General features: G+C 46.8%; 1 protein-coding gene across 6 annotated transcripts in view; it reads right to left on the minus strand.

The window, feature by feature from the left end:
• Positions 1–22,851, minus strand: part of EPS15L1 (epidermal growth factor receptor pathway substrate 15 like 1) — a 102,088-nt gene that overhangs the window by 25,843 nt on the left and 53,394 nt on the right. For 4 of the 6 annotated variants that reach the window (XM_063110738.1, XM_063110739.1, XM_063110736.1 and 1 more), the window contains 8 exons: positions 19,525–19,686; positions 18,638–18,835; positions 16,960–17,124; positions 11,374–11,497; positions 10,074–10,124; positions 8,859–8,995; positions 4,040–4,100; positions 2,996–3,078 (listed from right to left, as the gene is read on the minus strand). In XM_063110738.1, coding sequence (XP_062966808.1) covers positions 2,996–3,078; positions 4,040–4,100; positions 8,859–8,995; positions 10,074–10,124; positions 11,374–11,497; positions 16,960–17,124; positions 18,638–18,835; positions 19,525–19,686 — 981 coding nt within the window. The remainder of the gene's footprint in view (positions 1–2,995; positions 3,079–4,039; positions 4,101–8,858; positions 8,996–10,073; positions 10,125–11,373; positions 11,498–16,959; positions 17,125–18,637; positions 18,836–19,524; positions 19,687–22,851) is intronic. The other 2 variants (XM_063110741.1, XM_063110737.1) reach the window with 1 other exon arrangement.

Raw genomic sequence — 22,851 nt, forward strand, 5'->3', positions numbered from 1 at the left:
CAGAAAAGCTACTAGGAAAGGCAGCTTTGGAGAGACGAGCCTGGGTTCACTGTTTCAAGGACTGTTCAATGCAAAAGACTCTGAGCTTTTCAAAAGCAGCCCTCAATGGGGATGCATGGCTTTAAAGAAATGATTAAAAGTTGCTAAAAACGGGCTGACAACCAACCAAGTATTTTAGGGTGGCTTTTTTCCAGGGATAGTGGTAAAATAAGTAAGTTAGACTCTTGTTTGTATGCTCAACTGCTCCCTGAAAATATATTTGGGGGAATTTTCTTTTGAAGCAAGCTAATGTCACTTAGGCCCAATACTGTCTAGAAAAATCTCTTTGGGTAGGTGGGGGTGGGGTGGGCTAAGAGTGCAGGACTGGAGAGCCTCCCAAAGGATCCTGTGAGATCAGATCACTGGCTGTTGCTCCCCTTAGCAAAGCCATGCAGAAGCAGGATGCTTTGATTTAGAGAGCTGGGAAAGGGCAACGGCGTGCAACGGCCTCCCCACCCTGCTCAGAGGGAGAAAAGCTTACCATGTTTAAAAAAAAAAAAAAAAAAAGCAGAGAAACAAAAACAACTTCTTGCCCCTTTACTTTCATTTCCTTTGGCATTTTATTTATATGCACGGTGTTGTTCTTGAAAAACAGAAAGGTAACCAAAAGACAAAAACAGAGCTACAAGGTCAATGTTTAGCTCAGCACTGACCTGGACAAGTGTCATGAAATCAGGAGCTACACAGTGGAAACAAAACAATATAGATTTGGAGACCGATTTTCCACAGCCTCATCCAACTCTGTCCTGGCCAGGTGCCACAGACAGGAAGTGGACAGGCTCTAGAATCACAACTGCACGTGCATGAACAGCCTATTTCAGGTACTGGGACAAGGAGAGTGACAGCATTAGAATTAGGGAAAAATGCAACTGTAGGTTAGAATGGGCAGAAAAATAAGAAGGCCAGGCTCTGAAGTGTCTCACTCAGGGAGTCATGGCAGCTCTGGTAAACTCAGAATCTGCTGAACACGGTGCCACCCTGGAGGAGGTGGGGCAGTCAGCCTGGAGGGCTGTTCTGGGCATCCAGGGCCAAGCCACTCCAGGCTGGCCACCCTTCCTGGGTGCCCTGAGATACACATGTGTCCTCTACTTGGGTACTTCTAGAAATGGGGGGTCCTCGCTCTGCCAAGCAGCCCACAGGGGTTCAACCTCATCCTGCCTTGCTGTGATATCTCACTCCCTGGTGCTGGCAGGAAAAGGGGTCCATTTGTGACAGCTCCAGAGGACAACCAGGAGGACCCTTTCCTTTGAGACTGCTGCCACCATGTGGCAGGACTTCTGGTTTCAGGAGCGGGTTTCCCGCCTGCTCAGGAGTGTGCGTAACAGCCACTAAGTGATGAACAAATGTTGGGGGGTTCCCCCTGTGCCTTCCGACCCTCCCAACAGTGTCACAGCAATTCCAAACAGCGTCACAATGTTTCAGTGTGAGGGAGGGAGGCTCTCTCCTCCGTGCACTGAAGGGACAGAAGCTGGATCTGCCACGTTGCCAGTTCCCGCTCACATATTTCTTTGAAAGCCTGCACAGAATCTCGAGGGTTTCTCGGAAGCCGTGGGCCACAATCACCCGTTGCTGCTGCAGCCGACCACAAGTGCTCGGCGCCCAGAGTGGTTTGCTCTGCTGGCTGAGCAAGCATGGGGCACGAAAGGCAGGGAGCCCAGGAAGCTGGCATCCCAGGGCACCTGGGCGTGGGGCCAGTGAGGAGGGGAGGTTGCAGGGACTCAAGGCCTGGGGTGCTCCTCTTCTTTCTGCATGCTCCCGGGCCCCCACTCCTCAATGCCTTCAGGCCCACAGCAGCACCCACAGAGGATGAGCCCAGCTGCTCCGGGTGAGCCCCCAGCCAGCTTGTGAGCCTTCCCCAGCTGGGACATGGGCCTGGGGTCAGGGGGTTGTATGCTTGTGGTGTCTGTCTCTCCCCCCAGTGCTGACGGCACCTGGGCAGACAGTTGGTGAAGATCGTGGAATGTGCGCAGCAAGCAGCAAGACTGCTGTGGCCAGGGGAGCTCTACTGAGGACAGGGTCCCACCCTCACCTGCCAGGGGCTGCTGGGAAGAGACAGAGCACATGCAGGGACTGGGACGGGCAGGGACTGGAAGCCAAGACAGGGCACACCCAATGCTGCTTTCCTTAATTCTTATCAAAGAAACATGTTCACCATCGAAATCAAAGGACCCTCGGTGTTACAAGGAAGTACCGTAGACCCTCAACCCGTCCCCTATTCCCACTCTCCACAGCCACCAATTTCAACTTTTTAGCAGTTTCTTCTGGAATTTACCTTAGTAATTATGGGCTTCTACTGTTATTTCTTGATCTGTCCAGTCTGGACATTACCTACAGCCTGTGTTCTCACTCTGTTAAAGATCCACAGTCAGTTTACAGCATTATGTGGTCAGCGCTGGACAGAGACACTGTCTGGCCCAGGAACAGCATGACTGTGTCCTTCTTAGCTCATGTTTCACCTGCATATTTGTTCACTGAGTCCAGCCCTCAATGTACAGCATCCTTTCGAGTTCTGTCCTTGGGGCAGCTTCCAACAATTGCTTGGCCCACACTCCGGTGCCTCGCACCTGTGGGCCGGCAGTTCCACCCTCTGCATACCAGGCCACCACCTGCACCTCCAGGGGCCTTGCTGTCTAATGCCTTCTTGAGTTTATGTTCAACTTCATTGCCTGGGATCTGATGGTCATCAGATGCCCCCAGAGTGACCACACCACTGGGCAGGATTTCGGGTTCTGGCAGTTTCCCCCAGAGGGAGGATAATGCACCTGGTCACAGCCACGGGTGCCTTCCAGGACCCCCATTCATTTACACACAACCTCATGTGAGGGTGAATTTCAGAGTTTGGAAGGTGCTGGGAAAATACATACTGACATTAACCATTACACCTGGCAGCCCATGCTACAACAAGATGCACAAAGACCCAGGCACAGGCTCGGGGGCTCCATGGAAGAGGCTTTACCTTAGACATCTGGCTGAAGTCAGCAAAGCCCTCAGCACTATTGAAGGACCCACTTCCGAAGGGGTCTAAGGTTCCAAACGGATCTGCAATCAGCACCAACAAAGTCAGAGTTATAGGTCTTTACTGAACACGCCTGTTGGGGGCAAAGGAGAAAATACTAAATGGAACCCCGAATCAGGAGATTCAGGAAGGTTGCGATTATATTCACCACAGATGAGCATCTGCATGAGGGTCTCAACAAAGCCCCCACTGCCCACTCTGGCTCATGGTTCCTGTGTCTCAGAAAAATGGTTTCTCACCATGACAGCAGGCTCTGTCTCAGTCATCAAAGGAGGGATAAGTTCCCGAGGGAGCACAGCTTGCTGTCCCACTGGATCAGCAGGAGAGTGTGAGGGGCGGGGAAGAGCAATTCAAGGGCAACCCGCCACACACACAATTTACGTGGGGAGGTCGTCTGCAGGTAGAGATTTCTGCTGAGCTTCCTCCTTTGGCCTAGGAGTGGTTTGCCTAGAGTAGGTGACACACCAGCCTGTGATTCCAAACTCTGCTAACCAACACGCACAAGCTGCAAGGACCAAGCAGGGACTGTTCCCAAAAGAAAGGGGAGTCACAAATGCTCCTGTTACTTAAAGGCTTGAGAGCGCATCTGTGAGTTTTAGGCTGGGAGATGAGGCTCCTTCAAACACAGATCACACAAAACAAGCCAGTCTGCTGGGTCAAACTTTGGATTCTTCTAGGTAAAAATCCAAAGATACAAGCGAAAGGTGCATAAGGAGGAACGAGTAAATAGTAACTGATAACACTGGTGTTAGTACTGAGTTCCTCCTGGTGGAGGCACTTTCTGGAAAGAGGCCACCTCTCACTCAGGAGGATAAGCAGCCAGGGGTGATTGTTTTAGCCTAACAGTTTCAGTAAGGATCTGGTGCCAATGACTAATGACACAGACACCAAGGGTACACCGGTTTTGGAAACGCAAACATCAACTGGGTAGGTTCTCTACTGCCCGAGGAATAGTCAGGAAGGAAAATAAGCCATCGGTCTCACCTGATCCTTTCGAGGAAACACTGGAGGATGAAAAGGGATCACTGGATTCAAAGGGGTCGAGCTGAGTGGAAGGAGAGAGGAAAGAGTAAAAAGCAGTTCATTTGTTCCATCATCCGTTCATTCACCCAAATCTTCCTGACACCTGCATATACCACATTCAGTGTCAGGCCGTCGGGAGGGTGAAATGATTTCAACTAAACCCAGGAAGACTAAAATTGCAACAGACTGACTCTCCTGCAGATAACACCTAGAAAGTCTGGACAAAATGCAAAAAGAAAAAAAAAAAATGCGCAACTACCTGAAGGCTCAGAAAGTGAGCCAAACTAGGAAGATCTTGGAGGAGAACTAAAACTTGGCGGATGAACACAGCATGAGCTTCAGTTTCCATTCTGACAACAAGAACCTGAGGGTGTCGGGCAGCTGCAGCACTGTGTGGACAGCTAAAATACCGATACAAAATGTGCTGTCTTTCTGGCCTGAACACCAGAGGATAGGAGTCCAGGACAACCACATCCGTGGAAAGGGAGAAGAAGCTGGAAAGGAGCAATGAATGGGATCCCCAAATTCCATGACACATCCTGCCCAAGTCTCAGGCTGACCCCTGCACGGTGTGTGTGTGCATGAGTAGTCAAAGCAGCCAGCAGCTGAAACCACAAGAACTAGACTGAGATTTGAACTTCTGCTGGCTACAGGTGAGAAAGAGGGTTTGCAGTGTCGGTCTCACAAGTTAATTGCCTGCTGAAACAAAACCATCCTTGCTCTTTGGAGGAATGTAACAGACTCCAGTTTCCCCAGCAGAGCACTAACAATGTCTAGGATACATCTCTAAACTATTTTGACATACAAAGAACCAGAAAAATGTGAACAATTCTCATGGGAAAAGATAATCAATGGAGCCAATACCAAGAAAACCCAGATGTTGGAATTCTCAGACAAGGACAACTTTAAAGCAGTGATTATAACTGTGCTCGATGAAGTAAAGGAAAATACACTTAAAATGAATGAAAGGACAGGAGATCTTAGCAGAGAAATTGAAGTTATACAAAAGAAACAAATGGAAAGTCTAACACTGAAAAAGTATAATATCTAGAACAAAAACTTCACTAGGTTAGCTATATAACCAATGATACTGGAAAGACTAAGTGAAATTGAAGACAGATCAGTAGAAATAACCCAATCTGGAAAAAAAAAAAAAAAAAAGGGAAGAAAAAAGAATGAAAAGAAAATAGAGCTTCAGGAATCTGTGGGACAAGAGCAAAAGGTCTAACTAACATGTGTGTAACTGAAATCCCAGAAAGAGAAGAGGAGAGAAAACAGGACAGACAAAAAGTATTTTGGAACTAATGGCTGGAAACTTACCAAACTTACTAATACATTTTGAAACTAATGGCTGGACACTTACCAAATTTGGTAAAAAAATAATTTATAGATTCAAAAAGCTCAGCAAACCCTACACAGCATAAATACAGAGAAAACCACATCCAGATATCTCACAAACTATTGGAAACCAAAGATAAAGAGAGAATGGTGAAAGCAGCTGGAGAAAAACAATATGTTACATACAGGATACCAACTATTAGAAATGATTTCTCATCGGGCCGAGCCCGTGGTGCACTCAGGAGAGTGCGGCACTGGGAGTGCAGCAACGCTCCCGCCGCAGGTTCGGATCCTATATAGGAATGGCCGGTGCACTCACTGGCTGAGTGCCGGTCACGAAAAAGACAAAAAAAAAAAAGAAATGACTTCTCATCAAGGACAATGGAGGCTGGAAAACAGTGGAACAACAGCCTAAAAGTGCTGAAAGAAAAACGAATACTTTGTCAAGCACAAACATCCTCCTAAAATGACAACACAGTAGACCTGCACTATAAGAAGTGCTAAAGGGAGTTCTTTAGTCTGAAGGAAAATGTTATCATGAAAGAAAAATCAATCTCCAGAAAGGAACAAAGAGCATTCAAAATGGTAAATATTTGGGTAAAATAAAAAAAACTACTTTTTTCCTCTTCATTTCTTTAAAATACCTGCAATGGATTAAAGCAAAATTGCAACACTGTGTTACGGAGTTTATAATATATTTAGATGTATGACATTCATATGACATCTATAACGTAAGAGATGCTGGGAGGGGTGGATAAAAAGTACTATATGGTTGCAAGTTTTCTGCATTTTACATGAAATTATACAATATTAGCTTCAAGTATTCTATGCAAAGTTAAAACTATACATGGTAATCCATAAAGCAACCTCTAAAATATAATCAAAAGAGATACAATTAAAATACTTAAAAGGCCAAAAGATAAAATAAAATAGCATACTAGAAAATACTCAAATAATGCAGAAGGCAGCAGGAAGAGGGAAACAGAGGAAAAAAACATGGTATAAAAAGCAAGCAAATAATAAAATGGTAGACTTACATCCAACCATATCAATAACTACATCAAATGTTAACGAACTAGACACTCCATTAGAAAGACAGAGACTTCCAGACTGGATAAAAAAGCAAACCTTAATGATATCCTAGTTACAAAACACATCCTTCAAATATAAAGACCCAGGTAGGATGAAAGGAAATGGCTGAAAAAGACATATCATGTGGCAACTGAGCATAAGGAGGATAAAGTGGCTACTCTAATACGTGGCAAAATACATTTCAAGACAAAGAATATCATCAGAGATCAAAAGGAACATTTTATAATGATTAAAAGGTCGTTGCATCATGAAGACACAACAATTATAAATGTGTATGCACCTGACTCACAGAGCTTCAAAAAACATGAAGCAAAACTTGACAGAATTAAAGAGGGATATAAGAGAAGATTATAATACCCCTCTCTCAGCTATCAGTAGAGCTAAAAAGCAAATGAACTACACAACGATTACAACACATAATCTAAACAACACTATCAGCCACTTCAACCTAATTGGTATTTAGAAAACATTACACCAGGGCCTGCACGGTTAGCTCAGTTGGTTAAAGAATGGTGCTGATAACACCAAAGTCAAGGGTTCAGATCCCCACACCAGCCAACTGCCAAAAAAAAAAAAAAACAAAAACAAAAACCATTACATCAAATAACTGCAGATACACGTCCTTCTCAAGTATATGTGATGCGTTCACCAACACAAGCCATAAACAACAAGTCTCCATAAATTTAAAAGGACTGAAAACATACGGAACATGCTCTGTAAAAACAGATTTAATTACATATTCTGTAATAACAGATTTAATTAGAAATAAATATTATTATAAGATACCTAGAAAAAAATGATAAAGCCAGAAATGAAACAACACACCTTAAATAACCCACAGGTAAACAGAAATCACAAGGGAGGGGCCGGCCCGTGGCTCACTCGGGAGAGTGCGGTGCTGATAACACCAAGGCCCCGGGTTCAGACCCCATATACGGATGGCCGGTTCGCTCACTGGCTGAGCGTGGTGCTGACAACACCAAGTCAAGGGTTAAGATCCCCTTACCAGTCATCTTTTAAAAAAAAAAAAAAAGAAATCACAAGGGAAATGAAAATAACTCAAACTGAAGAACAATGAAGACACAAACTATCAAAATGTACAGAACACAGCTGATGCAGTGCTTGAGGGAAATACATGGCTTTAAATTATATTAGAAAGTCTAAAATCAATGACTGAAGGTTGGATCTTAAGAAGTTAGAAGAGCAAAGCAAACCCAAAGTAAGTAGGAGGAAGAAAATAATAAATCAATGACGCAAAACAAACAGTAGAGAAATTTAACAAAGCCAAAAGCTGGCTCATGGGAAAGATCAACAAAATCAATAGATCACAAATACCAGGAATGAAAGGGAGATTATCGCCACAGGTCTTTTAAAGATATAAAAAAGGACTAATAAGAAAATATTACAAATGAATCCCTGCCCTCAAACAGCTCTAGGTGCTAAAGACCAACAGGCCCGTGGATAGGATAAAAAAATCCGGGAATAAGCAGGGTGGGTACACAAGAAGCAAGACCCCTGGAGGAGAGACAAGTGCCCGTCCCTGACCAGGACCCAGGGCAGAGGTGCAGCCTAGGAAATGAAGGGAGGCTAGGAACTGCCCTCCCTCATCCACAAAAAACCTCCCCTCCATTACAAAAGGCCACTTTTGTGTTTGTGAAACCCAGTCTGTGGGGCCTAACGTTGTGCAAAATGCACAGTTGATTACACCCAGGTTTGCTGGAGTCGGGCAGGAAACTAGAGGATCAGAGTTGGCTGATATTCTTGAAAGTGCCCAGTGAGGCTGCCAGGCTGAGGCATCTGGGCTTCCTCCTGCTATGATGGGGACACCCACTGAAGCAGTGTGACTCCAAATGGCACCATGAGTGCTGTGGATTAGAAAGATCGCAGGGGCAGTGCGATGAGGGGCAGATTGGTCTGTGAGAGCATGTGATGCTCTAGTTTAAGTGGCAGTGGGGGCAGATGACTCTGGTTTAAGTGGCAGTGAGGGCAGATGACTGGAGCAGAGTGTGGGGTGGGGGGACAGAAAGGAACAGAGGAATAAGAGCTATTAAGGACACATTGCTGCCCTGACTGGGGTCACCAGACCACCTGCTATGATACCTGGCTCATGGGATGAGCCCCTGCAGTGACTAGGCCAGATGGCTGCCTCACTATCCAGGAATGAGCTGGGCCTGTGACAGCAGCTCCCAGAGAACCTCCGGCTGGCCTTGTGTGGACACCATGGGCCACACTCATAACGAGCGCAGTTAGGGACTTGCTCCACAGAGAGGGGGCAACCCATCAGGAGGGGCTGCCTTCACACGTGCAGGGCAGGCCCCAGGTCTCCCCAGGACTTCCCTGTGTCACTCACCTTTGAAGGTAAGGATGGGTTTTTCGTGAACGGGTCTGAGGTAAACGGGTCATTCTTTGACTGTTTCTTGAAGAAGTCATCAGTGGCAGAGCCATGGAACGGGTCACTTTCTTTAAAAGGATCCCCTCCAAATGGATCTAGGAGGTGTTTTAGAAAGTGAAAGAAAAACACCCCGTGAGTCAAGGTCATTATGCTCAGTGAAAGGACCCAGGCATAAAAATGTAACTGAACAATGCCCTTCACATGAAATTCTAGAAAAGGTAAAGACCACAGTGGCAGAAAGCAGGTCAGTGATGGCCAGTGGGCCTGGGGGTGGGGGGCTTGAGGGGGGTGATAGCATTCAGATGAGGGAAAGATTCTCTAATCTCACACGACTGTACATATTTGTCAAAACTCAACTCATTATATGCTTAAAATTGGTGAATTTTGTTATGTGTCAATTATACCTCTCAATAAAGCCGGTTTTAAAAATAATAATAAGCAACGTGGGTAAATCCAGAGACAGAAAGCTGAGTGGTGGTTGCCAGGGCCTGGGGGAGGGGGAGGGGGAGTGACTGCTGATGGGACGGAGTCTCCTTTTGGGGGGATAAGAATGTATTGGAACAAGACAGACATTGTGGTTGCTTAGCACTGTAAATGTAATGTTTGATTTGATGTTGTGTAAATTTCACTTCAAAAGAGAAAAGAATAAACAAATAAATAAATCAGCAGGCAACGTGATCCCAATATCAACCACATCCACAACCCCCACTCTCATAAGCCCAAAGGTGGGGCACAGGCACTGTGACTGGCCTGGGTGCACAGGAGCTGTCACCAGAAGGGAACAAGACGCCAGGCTCCTGTGCGGTGTGGATAACCGCCCTCACTAGTCTACACCATCGCCATCCGCGTGTGTGTGGACAGAAGTCCTGCCATGTGCAGGTATCACATGGGACACCTGGACATAGGGGACTGTGGCACAAGTGAGCATGAACAAATCACTACCCAGCCATCAGAGATTCTTCTCAAGGTCTGCGTCTCAGCGTGCCATGTGGTTGGCAGGCAGGGACACCGGATCGTAGAAGGGAGGGGAAGTTGTGTTGCCAGGTTCCTTCTGGAACCAACCTCTCCTGTACCGTGTCTTAGGACACTTGGCAGGAGAGGCTGGAAGGTGTTTTTCCATTTTCCTCAACTTGATCTGGGACTGGAAGGGGAACATTTAACAAAGGACTTTACCTGTCGAAGCTGTCTGTTGCTCTGCAAAGGGGTCGTTCTGGAATGGGTCACCTATATTGGAGAGGAGAGAACCGCTTAGCTCTAGAGCAGGAGACCAGCACAGGAAGCAAGTCATGTGGACACAGCTGCCCACCTGCCAGGCCTTTCACTGACTTCTGCCTCCCCAATTTAGGGAGAAAACATTATTTCCTGCTCTACTGTCCCCTGCCCGCAGTAACCTGGGTGTATTAAAGTGGGAGACCTGGCTGAGGCAGCTGCTCTTGGCTGGAACATTCAAGATGAAATGGAAGGCTGCTCAACAGAGGCCAGTCGGAGGAATGGAGAACAGACCTGAATTCCCTCTTCTCTTCTACACGGTGTTTTGTCTATCTCATCTCCCTCCCACCTCCCTCAGTAAGAGGACAGGGGACCCTGGGCTGTCCCAGCCCTCACCCAGCCCTGCAGCGAAGCTGAGAATAATATGCCTGAGCCTCAGGAACTGCCTGACTCATCTCAGACCTAAGATGCTTCAACCCCAAATCTGAAACTTGAAAACAACTCACACTGCCCTCACCCTGCCTTGGCATTTTTCTCAGAAATGCACAGGTTGCCTTCCTGGAAACACCATTTGGCTCTGAACTACAGACAGAAGTTAGAAAATCTCATTTCCAAGGACCGGCCCATGGCTCACTCAGGAGAGTGTGGTGCTGATAACACCAAGGCCACGGGTCCGGATCCCTATATAGGGATGGCCGGTTAGCTCACTTGGGAGAACGTGGTGCTGACAACACCAAGTCAAGGGTTAAGATCCCCTTACCGGTCATCTTTTAGAGGAAAAAAAAAAAAAGAAAAGAAAATCTCGTTTCCAGATTTCTTCTTAGTTATTCTTGATTTTTGTGTGACTCTGTGTAATCCTGTGTGATGGAGACTTTAGATTTATGGAGGAATCTGTAGTTTTCTATGTATTTCCACAGTCATTGCTGTCTGATTATCATGTCAACCCTGTGAGGTGTGTGAGGAAAAATTTATTAATCTGATGATGGACTGGGAAACTGAAGCTTTGGAGAATTTAAGAGCCAACCAAACTGCCCTTGAACGAGGGCATCTCGCTGTGAGCCTGGCACTCTTCCCAATATGACTGGATGCCTCCATGCTTTGGTTAACAGTGGGAAGTAAGAAATTCAAGAGGCTGATTAGACTCAAAGAATTCCTATCCTCCTCCACTTCAGATCATGGTACTTCCTAACTTTTCTAGCCATTCAACAACTCTACATGACATAAAATAGTCTTTCGATAAGAAACTGGGTGCCGACGGAGATACCTTTGAAGGGGTCAGCTCCTTTGAAGGGGTCGGATTTGAAGGGGTCTTCCACCTGGAAAGGATCCGGGTGCAGTTCTTGTGTGTTGTTGCTGAATAACAAGGCTTTGTTTTTGAAAGGGTCGTCCTATAGTTTTGTGAAGAAACAGGACAGGGATTTTATTATTTCTGATTTAAAGCAAATCACAGAATTCCATACCTAATTTGCATTTCCACTTTAAGTAGCGTGACCCTAAAAATAATGATTAAAAAGAAAATCATTGAATGAGTACGAACTTTAGTCAACAATAATGCTCAACACTGGTTTGTTAGTTGTGACAAATGTACCATATAAGATGTGAATACAGGTTGAGTATCCCTTAACCAAAATGCTCAGGACCAGAAATGTTTCAGATGTAGAGTATTTTGGGGGGGGGGGGGTTGTGGAATACTTGCATGTACATAATCAGATGTCTTGGGGAGGGGACCCAACTCTAAACATGAAATGTACATTTCATATACACCTTAAACACATAGGCAGAAGGTCATTTTTTCTAATCATTTCACGCATGAAACAAAGTTTATGTACACTGAACCATCAGAAAAGTATCACTGTCTCAGCCACCCATGTGGACAATCTGTGGTTGGATGGCATCACCAACATTCCTGACTCAGGTACACCTATTCACACGTAAGAACTTAACAGTAAAAGATAAGACATACCATTAATACAGTGGAAAAATAATGTGTTCAGGGTAACTAAGCAGCACATTAGCATCACCAAAGTATAGGCTGGTGCTCAAAAAGTTTCAGATTTTGGAGCATATCAGATTTCGAACTTTCAGATTAAGGATGCTCAACCTGTAATAGGGGAAACTGAGTGTGGGATATATGGAAATTCTTTGCAGTTTTTCTATAAATCTAAAACTATTCTAAAATAAAAGTTCATTAAAAAATCATTGAGTGGAAGCAACCCAAATGTCCATCAAAAGATGAATGGATAAACATAGTGCAGTAGATCCATACAATGGAATATTATTCAGCCTTAAAAAAAGAAGTAATTTTGACATGTGCTAGAATGTGGATGAAACTTAAGGACATCATAAGTGCAATAAAACACTCAGAAAAAGACAGATACTGCATAATTCCACTCATATGAGGGCTCCAGAGTCATCAAATTCATAGGGACAGAAAATAGAATGGCAGGTGCCAGGGGCTAGGGAGAGAGGAATAGAGAGTTGCTTACTGGGTAGGGAAACGTTCTGAAGCTTGGTGTACAACAACGTGAATATACACTTAACACTACTAAACTGTACATACACTTAAAAATGGTTAAAATGGTAAATTCTGTGTTATGTATATTTTAATACGTTAAAAGTTTTTTTAAAAAAAATCATTGTCAGAAATATAAAAGATAAAAAATAAAATAAATGAAAATTTAAAAAAGAAAAAATCGTTGCATCACAAAAAGTAATGTTTTTGGAAATGTTGTAAAGAAAACCTTGTAAAGAAAACGTAGGGGCCACTCAATGCCTGTAGCACAAGCTTATCCCACAGGTGTGACTTCCCTCAGCCGCCTTCTTCTGTGAGTGTGTACCTATGTGGGCATTTATAAAACTGTAGTTTCCACACCAAGAACATGCTGGCTGTTTACCTCCTGTGAGGAAATGGGCACTTAACGCAGTTAGAATTACTAGAGCATATAGAGCAGTTTGCATTTTTAAAAAAAGAGGTGCTTATTTCTAGAAACAAGCATATTTAAACCAGGAGGAAAAAGCATTTACTTTTGAAAAGCACATTTTTATAGAGGAACATGGCCTGAACAGGGTGGGTTTGTAACATTCATGAGAACAATGCACTTGGTTTAGAAATAAGGAACATATTTTGGTTAATAAAGCCACACCCTCAGTGAAAATATGAATGTTTCCCTGTGATATTTTTAAAAAGCACACACCCTCGCTGGACTTGGCATCCAGGGGGTTGGCAAACCAATCCATTACTCCATCCAACCAAACCAAATAATTAAAAAACTGAGGCTTCTATGAAAATACAGAGACAATGGTTTGGGGCGATGACATTAAAGGTACGAAAGGAAGTCTCCTAACAAGGCTGCTCTGGCCCTGGAGCAGGCGACTTGGGGGCCAGGACGGTTCTCAGAGGCACTGGGTTAAAATGGCTGTGAACGGTGTGAACAAGCGTGCAGCCTCTCCTGATCCCTTATTTTGGAGGAACACACCAACACCCCTGCCATCTGATCAATATGAAATGATTTTCTTACCTGGGAAAGATCACCTGCAGCCTCCGACCACAGGGCTTCCCAAGGTGGGGAAACCAAGCCGGGTTCTCAGGCAAAGTAAGAACAGACGTCTGCAAGCACCACATCCCAGTGTTCGGGTTGTGCATGGATGCCATGGGGCAGATGACCACAAGGTGCCTGTGCCCATGAGAGTCCCATGGGGCTCTTGGACACCGATAAATAGTGACAATGGAGAAGTCCTAATCTAAGGAAGCCAGGAGGCCAGGGTGGGAAACAAACTGCTCCCACTGCACCATGGGGGAAGGAATACATTGGTTCCATAAGGACAGAGAGAGATCAGCAGGACCTGGGTAAAGCAGTGAGTTAGGACTAATGGTTTGGCCTCAGAAGAGAAGCTTCTAGGTAGTGTTTAATTGGCATTTACTTACAAGTTGGGTTTTTTTTTTTTTTTTTTTTTTTAATATGCATTGAGGCCCGAACGGACTGCACTTCAGTAATTTCTCCATTAGGAGAGCAAAACTGAATGTGGCAGCCACTTCCAAAGTTAGCCTCTCCCTTTTACTACAAGTTCGTTTTTGGTTTGTTTGTTTGTTTGTTTGTTTGTGTGTGTGTGTGTGTGTGTGTGTGTTTTCTCTCTTCACTTGGAAAACCATCAAATGGCAGGTGTACAAGGGCAGAGAAGAGACTGAGATTCTGGGAACTCCAGCTGCCAGGCCCCTGCCATCTCTCCCTCAGGAGGAATCTCTTCCCTGGGCCAGCCATTGCCCCCTCCCCTCAGAGGAGTGGCCTAAGATGACACCAGCAGGACTTGGGGTGGTTTCAATCCATCTCACAGATTCAGAATAGAAAACTAGATTTCCCCTGGTACACAGACGCCATAAACTCCACCATCCGCTGACGACCTGCCAAGGAGAACTGACCCATCCGCCAGCTTAGCAGACAAGTACTGAGATGAGTGACACGTCCCTTCAGGGAGATGAAATATCTTGGACAGCAAGTTTAGCAGTCAGCCTTAAGCTCTGTCCTTCCCAGGAAACAGACACGGCAACTCTGAAAGGGCACTGAAGAAGTTTCTGTGACATTTCTTCCCTTTATGACGGTATTGGGCAGGGCTGTGCTGTCAAACCAGCTCTCTCTAAAGAAAGACCTGATTGGGAGCTTCTACCAATTCCCGTGGTGTAAATACTCCCACCATGGTAAGTTCAAGTAACCAAAGGTTTAACCACCAGTTCACAAGTTCCTGTTCGTTAATAATCAGCTCTGGAGAGTCTGTGAAAACTGGCTGCAGCATGCTGCCGGGGCTGGCTGTAACAGATGGCCCAGTCTTTCCTGATGAGTTCTAAGGGAGGTGAAAGTCTAAGATGGTCTATTATCTTCTTTCTACTAGACAGGTTGGCTGCGCAGTGAGTGAGAGGCCAGTAATCTCATAATCAGATGAGAGACAAGAGATAAACACGGTTCTAGGAACCATGTGTCTCTTAGGCAAAGTCATATCATGTGTGTGTTAACACTAAAATTTTAACTTGAGTAGATCTGCCCAGATGTGGAAAGTTCTAGATGCACCACTTTGGTTACACTATTCTCAGGGAACCAAACCCCGCTTCTATACCCCCCAAAGAGAACTAAGAGAGCTCATTCTCTCTCAGCTCTGGAGCAGTCTGGAGATGTGCAGGAGTAAACAGAGACCTCTCTTCAAAGTGTTTATTAAGAAATGGAAACAAACAAACAAAAAATGCTTTAAAAACTGTATTTGTACAACAAGATCAAGATAGTTTTTCTTTCAGATACCAGTTGCAGGTATCTATGTAACACATCTGATGTCTATCCACATTCCAAAAGTAATTTACTCTCATGTAAACTTTGCCCCGATTAAAAGATGAACAGAAACAACGAGAAAGGTAAAAATCTGTGGGGGAGGGGAACCACTGGCCACTTGCAAATTGCCATTTCTCTGCCAGCTTTCATGCAAGGAAACCAATGTTATAAAAATCTGCAAAAGGGACATCTTATTTAAGAGGGAGCTGTTCCCTGAACTAAGACCGAACAGGGCAAGCCAGAAGCTGCACACAAGGGACAACGCCACGTGGGAAAATTAAGAGCAGGGTCATAAGCTGGAAACACACATACCAAGAATAGCCAAAGCGAGAGATCCTGGCTCACGTCATTCACAAAGGATGAATGCTCAGCATTAAAATGTAGACAATAAAGCTGAGGACGGTCCTGAGGGCAGAGATGGAATTCACCCCTTCACAAGTCCACAAAAAAAGAGAATCTGGGGCGACAGAGAGAGCCCGCAGTGTGGGCCAGAGACCAGAGACAGACGAGTGACCCAAGGAGGTGTGTGCTTCCCAGTAAATTTTTGGGACTGAGGACTTGGCTACTGAGAAAAGAAACATGTCAAGAAGAAATGTCAAGAAGCAAGTCTCGTGTTTAGAGAGGGCGAGCCTGTATATTATTACAGGGAGGAAAAGGGATCTGTGAAGCAAAGAGGGCCAGAAGCAGAGGAGGGCTCCGAGACAGAGCCCTGCAAGAGTTGGCAGTGCAAGTGAGCTGTTAAAGGCTTTGGGAGCAGAGCACCAGGAAACATCCAGAACACACCGAGACTGGCCGCGCCCCACCCACTCCCTCAGCAGCACAAAGATGCACTTCATTGGCTAGACTGAAGTGGGAACTGCATGGCCCCGGGTTTCAGGTGGGACTCTGGCCTGAACAGGAAGAAAAGGGCACACCTATCTTGGCATCAGTGGCTGAGAGTCCACAGAAAACTAAGAGGCTGACAGCCCCCTGCCGGGGCTTGATCAGACCCCCAGGATCACAAGGTCCAGAATAAAGTGCTGAGGTTTTAAATGCAACCAAAATTTCAGGAGAGAGGCCAATTGGTAGTCTAAAGAGCAATGCCCTAGGAGGGCTGCCTGCCGTTTTTCTTGATCTTTATCAACACATTTGATTTTCAAGGTGCTCCTTGTGGATACACATACACAATACATACACCCACCAGTCCCCCCAACCCCCAAATTAAAGGGTGGATTCTCCACAATGAGTAAAGAGATTAATCCAAACTTGATTAAGTGTGAGAAGGCCCCCAAATTTGGTGCTTGGCCCAATGTAAATGGCCCCACCAAGATGGAGGTCTTTAAAAGCAGATTTTGGGGCCCATCTGGGCTTTGCTGGATGTCAGGGTGGACCATGGTCACCTGCACCAGGTGCAAGTGTGAAAAGTGGCAGCAAAAACAAGAAACAGCCCATGCTTGGACAAAGCCAAGGTCAGCCACAAACAGAGGTGGTGGATGGGGCCCACTTGTCATACCGTGGGACAAGATCCCAGGACTGTAATACATTTATTCAACCTTTACCATGGCTCCAAAGCCGCCCCTCTCCGCCAGGGAGACACCTTCGCTGAGGTGGGCCAGGTCAGGCAGGCTGGCGCCGTGGGCCCCGTCAAGCACCTGGTCATATTGCTCCAGGCTCCTGTGGGCCTCCTGGTGGCTCTCGTGCAGCTGGGAGAGCTTGCTTCTTGCCTGTGTGACAAAGACATCACTGGTGTCAGGTGGGGTTTAGGAAAACACATCAGGCAAGATATTTCTGCTCTGATGCCCAACTCTCGGCAATTCATGTGGGTAAAGAGTGGAGTAGATGATCCTTGTCGCCAGACAGAAAGGTGACACCCGTAAACCTAGACGTGACCCTTCACACTACTCCAGGAGGCCCCTCTGTATCCCCAGCCCCTGTTCAAACAAACATTTGTCAATTCTCAATGAATGAACATGAGGCAAAATCCAGATTTACAATCTGTTCAAAGTACAGTCAGCAGTCATTTTCTTTTATGATGTTTTTATTACCCCATTTGTTCCTCCTTGTTCCTGGAGAAGTCATGTGAAGCCAGGGAAAGGAAGACTGTCTAAGAGGTCAGACAGAGCCAGGTGTATATCTTAACTCTGTCTCTTACACACTGTGTGACCTCAGACTTGTGACCTAACCTCTCTGTTTCTTCTTCTCCAAAACAGAGCATTAGAAATGATGGGCAAAGCACCCACTGCGGTGTCTGCTAGGGTGGGCCCTAATGAGCAGCAGCTATTATTATTACCATTATCATTATCACTAACATATACTTGTGACTTGTAGATTTTATACACTCTGAGGGTTAGAAAAGATTGAAAATAATCCTATAGATATTACTCCACAATATAGGGCATTAAATCTCAATATAGAGCACTACATGCTTGTGATCAACTTTTGCCTGTAAATTGGCAAAAGGAGAAGAGATCAGCTCAGTCAAGAAAGGACACTCAGCTAGCCATTTTGATGCTTGCCAAGGGCAAGTGGCACACCCCACTCTGTAGATAGGATACCCAAGGGCTGGTGAGGAGCCTTAGACCCCTACACAGAGAGCGGAAAAAGAGCCCACCCCCTGTGGCGGGCAGCGGCTGCAGGCCGCGAGGAACCAGCGCCACCTTGGACCAAGGAAGAGGGTTGGGGGTGCCCTGGAAAACTTAAAGAATTGGCTAAGGGTCCCGCCTGGAATGACGCTCCCTGCAGGGTGGTGCTTCCTCGACACCCACAGAAGACATCTGTTCATTCACACGGAGCCAGAGGAGTCATTGTTCTGACCTGGTCTCTCTTGCTTGTGCAGGCACCATGCTGACTAGAGCATCTCCCAAACCCTGAGCTCTCTGCAAACAGGCCATTCAGTAAGCATTCTCGCCCAGCACCTGCCCGTGCCCTGGAGAAGATAATGTGATCACTGAGGCACAGCAAACTGCCTCCAGGCTAAAGTTAGCACAACTGTGGAACATACCTGGGGAGTTCTGGGTATCTCACCTCCATGACAGCCCCACAAAAGAACCTAGCGTCATAAGGAGGGTGAGGGCAAAGGAATCCCACAGTGGCAGTATGGACACTCAGGGCTTGCGGGTCACACATACCGTCATGACTGCTCATAGCAGTGCTCTGCTTGGCAGAAGACCCCAAGACACGCCAGAAGACTTTGCGCTATGGTGGTGCATGGCAGGGATGCCTCCCCCGTGGAAATACCTGATTGATCTCGTCTTGTGTTGATTTCAGAGACCTGATGATGGTCTCCAGCTGCACTCTGCCCGCCTGAATGCTCTGCTCCAGCTGGGTCTCTTCCTGCTGCAATCGATTCAGCTCTGACTTGGCCCGGTTCAGATCATCCTCCTGGGACTTTAAGTCAGATTCCTGAGACTGGATTTGTGTTTTCAATGACGAGATCTGGAAAGAGATGGCAAAAGGATTCATGGTACAGGATGAAATGCGACTCTGAGAAAGAATTCTTAGTTCCCGTTCTTGAAACAAGCTGACCCGGGCAGGCAGACACCTCACCCAAGCTTGGACGCCTGGCCTCCTTACAGAGCCCTCTTTCTATGCCCAGAATGGACACACAAATGAGAAGGCAGCAGGCACATTTCGAATTAACTGAAGGAAGACTGTTTTGGAATAAGGAGGGATGTGGCTTGTGACCAGGCATAAGCAACCCATCTGTCCCCCGAGGGCTGAACATTCTTATACAAACCATGGAGGGGGAAGTAAGGGTTTTACAGGCTGCTGAGGTTGCAGCCTCCCCAGCTTGTAAAGAGAAGCAGACACCCAAGAAGGGGAGAGAGGCATCCTGGAACTCCCCGAGTTGGGGGCACAGGCTGGGGTGGGGCATCCTTAGAGCACAAGTTCACAGGGACTGAGGCCATTCACTTATATGACTTGGTCTCTAGGAACACAGGGGTATGACTCGGAGGTCAGGCCACAAACGCTTGGACACTTTTCCACATGATGTTTTAAGTGACTCTATGAAACCAATAGGAGGTCCTGACATTCTGTTTCCAGGCAACCATGAGCTCACAGACATCCTCGGGAAGCCCCTCCCTGAGCCCAGGGGCATCCCCCAAGGAAGGCTTGGGACTCACCATCTGGGTCTCATCCTGGCATTTCTGCCGGACGTCACTCAGCATGTCCCGGAGCTTGGCCTTCTGCTGGTCCATTTCATCTAGGCGGTCTTGAGCATCTTGTTTCTGAGCTTCCAGCTCTTGCAAACTGTTCGTTTCCCGGTCTAGATCATTTTGTAATTCCTAGGAAAGAGTGGCAGGCATTTACTTGAGAATGGTTAAATACCAGGCATGTCCGAGATAATGCAGTCACAGCCTGGGCTGGAGCCCCCAAGAAGTCCTATGAAACCGCTGCCTGGTCCAAGTTCAGGCGGCACCCTGTGCATACGTTCTACAGATGCATGAATCTACAGTGGGTGGCCCTGGCCCAGGCTCTCACTAGCTCTCTCAACAAATATTCACCAATGGCCTACTGAAGCCAGGCACCAAGAGACGGGGCTGGGTCCCCAGTGAGAAGAGCACCCTTCTCCCCAGTGACGTGCAGTCATGGTTGTGGAGGGGAAAGACACCACCAAACACAAATACACTGTAATAAACGACATCAAGGAACAACACGGTATGTCAGAGGGGGTCATGGGGAGGCTGGATTCATGCCACATGGCAGAGAAGATGTCCACAGAAGCACCATTTAGGATGGATATGACAGACAAGCAGGTGCCAACCAGGTGAACAGCCACGGGACAGAGGCCGGGCAGAGGAAATTGCACCCTGCAAGCCATGCCGAGGAGACTGTGCTGAGCTCTGTGGGAGGAAGCCCTGGCCAGATGTGCGCATGAAGGAAGTGGGACACGATTTTCCATTTCTAAAGCTCCCTCCAACGCAGCGGGATCTATCAAGATGGTCAGTACCAGAATCTTTCACCTCAGTGGTTCTACTCCTAGCAAAAGTCTCCCAGAGGGGTACTTAGCATGTGACAATGCACAATGTTTGTGCCAACGAAATCCACAAACAATGCAGATTTCCGTCGGGAGACTGGCTGGAAAGTTCTGGCACTTTGGAACGCTTCATCTGAGTGAGAGTAGGAAGTGAGTGGGGCACTTGGTGGGGCACATGTGCACATCGCACCCTGGCATTCATGCAAACGGGAAGAGGAGGATACGCGGAACACGCACCACCTTTCTGGAAGTCCTCTCAGAAGCTAAGAAACAGCGCCTCTGGAGGGAGGGGTCAAAAGACGCGGGGGAGGCTTCTCGCCTTTTCATCTGCAACTGCGAGAGGACATCATCTATCTTTAAGACAGACAGCTAAACCTGAAACAGCACACAGCATGTAAAAACCCTCTCTTTGACCATCTTGTAAAGCATGGCCCAAGGGGTCTGCACAGAGCAGGGACCACAGGGCAGGGGCTCAAGTGGGGTCCAGGCGGTGGCCTGGGCAAGACGGTGGCCACGGAAGTTTACAGAGGGGGTGGATATGAGGGGAGCCACAGGTGGCAGGGATGTGCCAGGGCTAGCTTGGGCTGCAGGTAGCTGGTACCATCTTAGGAGATGAGAAAACTTGAAGGTGGCCCAGGGTCTCCCCCTCCCCACTGTGGGGACAAAATCATTAAAGCTCTCATTTCCCCTGTCTTGACAGCCAAATCACATCTCAGAGTTATTTTGGGGGAAGCTGGGGTCTCTGCTCCCCAATTTCCCTGCCCCTGGCCTTTCATTTGAGGAGTGGATCTGGAGGGGACAACCAGGGAGTTCACTTTTGGACACATTCAGCATGACACTCAGGAGAAAGACCCGGAGCATATGTCAGGCAATGAGATACTGGAAACACACACAAACTTGGGAGCAATAGCCTCAAGGTGGTATTTAAACATGTGGGAGTGAGTGAAATGTCATGGTGACAGGGCACAGGCTGAGAGGACAGGGGGCCCTCAGTGAGCCTGAGGGGGCCCAATGCTCTGAGTGAAGCGCCAACCAGGGACGGAAACCTCAAGAGCCTCCTCTAATCCTGGTCGCACTGCTGGGGGCGCTGGGGATGCTGAAGGCTGGCTCCCCGATACCCCTGGGCCTCGGTGTTCTATCAGCACCCACAGGGCCCCTTCCAGACCATGGCCACAGCCTGGGACACTAGGGCTGAAACGGCCTTGCTTGCTTTGCCTGTACCCCACGGAATTTCCCTCCTTTATCTCCCATTAAATAAAAATCACAGACAACAAAACACGTGTCTCATATTTAGCACCCAGAGACTATTTGCCCGGAAAGAGCATGACGTGGGGATGAGGGGGAGAACTCGCTGTCCATGTGCTATGGACTGAATGTCTATGTCCCCTCAAAGTCACATGTTGAAATCCTCAGCCCCAATGTGATGGTGTTAGGAGGTGGGGCCTCTGGGAGGTGGTCAGGTCATGAGAGTGGAGCCCTCATGAGTGAGGTTAGTGCCCTTATAAAAGGGACCCCCCTAATTGAGAAGATGCCATCTGTGAACCAGGAAGCAGGTCCTCACAAGACACTGAATCTGCTGGAACCCTGATCTTGGACTTCTAGCCTCCAGAACTGTGAGAAATAAAATTCTGTTGCTTATAAGCCACCCCATCTACGGTATTCTGTTAGAGCAGCCTGAATGGACTAAGACACCAAGGTACCCACACAGGCCGTGTCAGAGCCCGCAGTGACAAAGGTGCTCAGGGATGCCTCACCGCCCTCCAGGCCGAGGGTCTACACCTGAGCCCACTCCTCAGAAACTCTCACCCGGCTCACTCTTGGCTCTCGCTTCCCTCTCTTCTCTCCTTGTTGATTCTTGCTGTCCCTCTCCCTGACATATCATTCCCCAAGACTGAGAATTACAATTTTTTCAACCTGACTGGGGAGTGTTTTGCACTTTGGTGCTCTTCCTCTTCAAGGAGTAGGCTGCAGTTGACTTTGGTTTAAAGCCTATTTTGTCAGATATAAGAATAGCAACTCCAGCTCGTTTTTCTTTTCTGTTTGCATGGTAAATCTTTTTCCATCCTTTCACTCTTAGTCTATGTGAGTCTTTATGGGTGAGGTGGGTCTCTTGAAGGCAGCATATACTTGGGTCCTCCTTTTTAATCCAGTCAGCCAGTCTGTGTCTTTTGATTGGGGAGTTTAAGCCTTTTACATTAAGAGTTGTTATTGAAAAGTGTCGATTTATTCCTAGCATTTTATTGATTATTGTTTGGTTGTCTTAGGTGTCTTTTGTTCCTTGCTTTCTGATTTACTGTTTGTTTTCTGTGTTTGTTGGTTCCTTAGGTTGTAGATAGCATTTTTGTTTGTTTGTTTTCTCTTCATGAATGCCATTTTTATTATACTAGTGGGTTTTGATTTTTCTTGGGTTTTTATGGCAGTGGTAGTTATTTTTCAGGAACCAAACCCAGTACTCCCTTGAGAATTTCTTGTA

This window comes from Cynocephalus volans, chromosome 10, assembly GCF_027409185.1.
Source record: "Cynocephalus volans isolate mCynVol1 chromosome 10, mCynVol1.pri, whole genome shotgun sequence".
Lineage (NCBI taxonomy): Eukaryota > Metazoa > Chordata > Mammalia > Dermoptera > Cynocephalidae > Cynocephalus > Cynocephalus volans.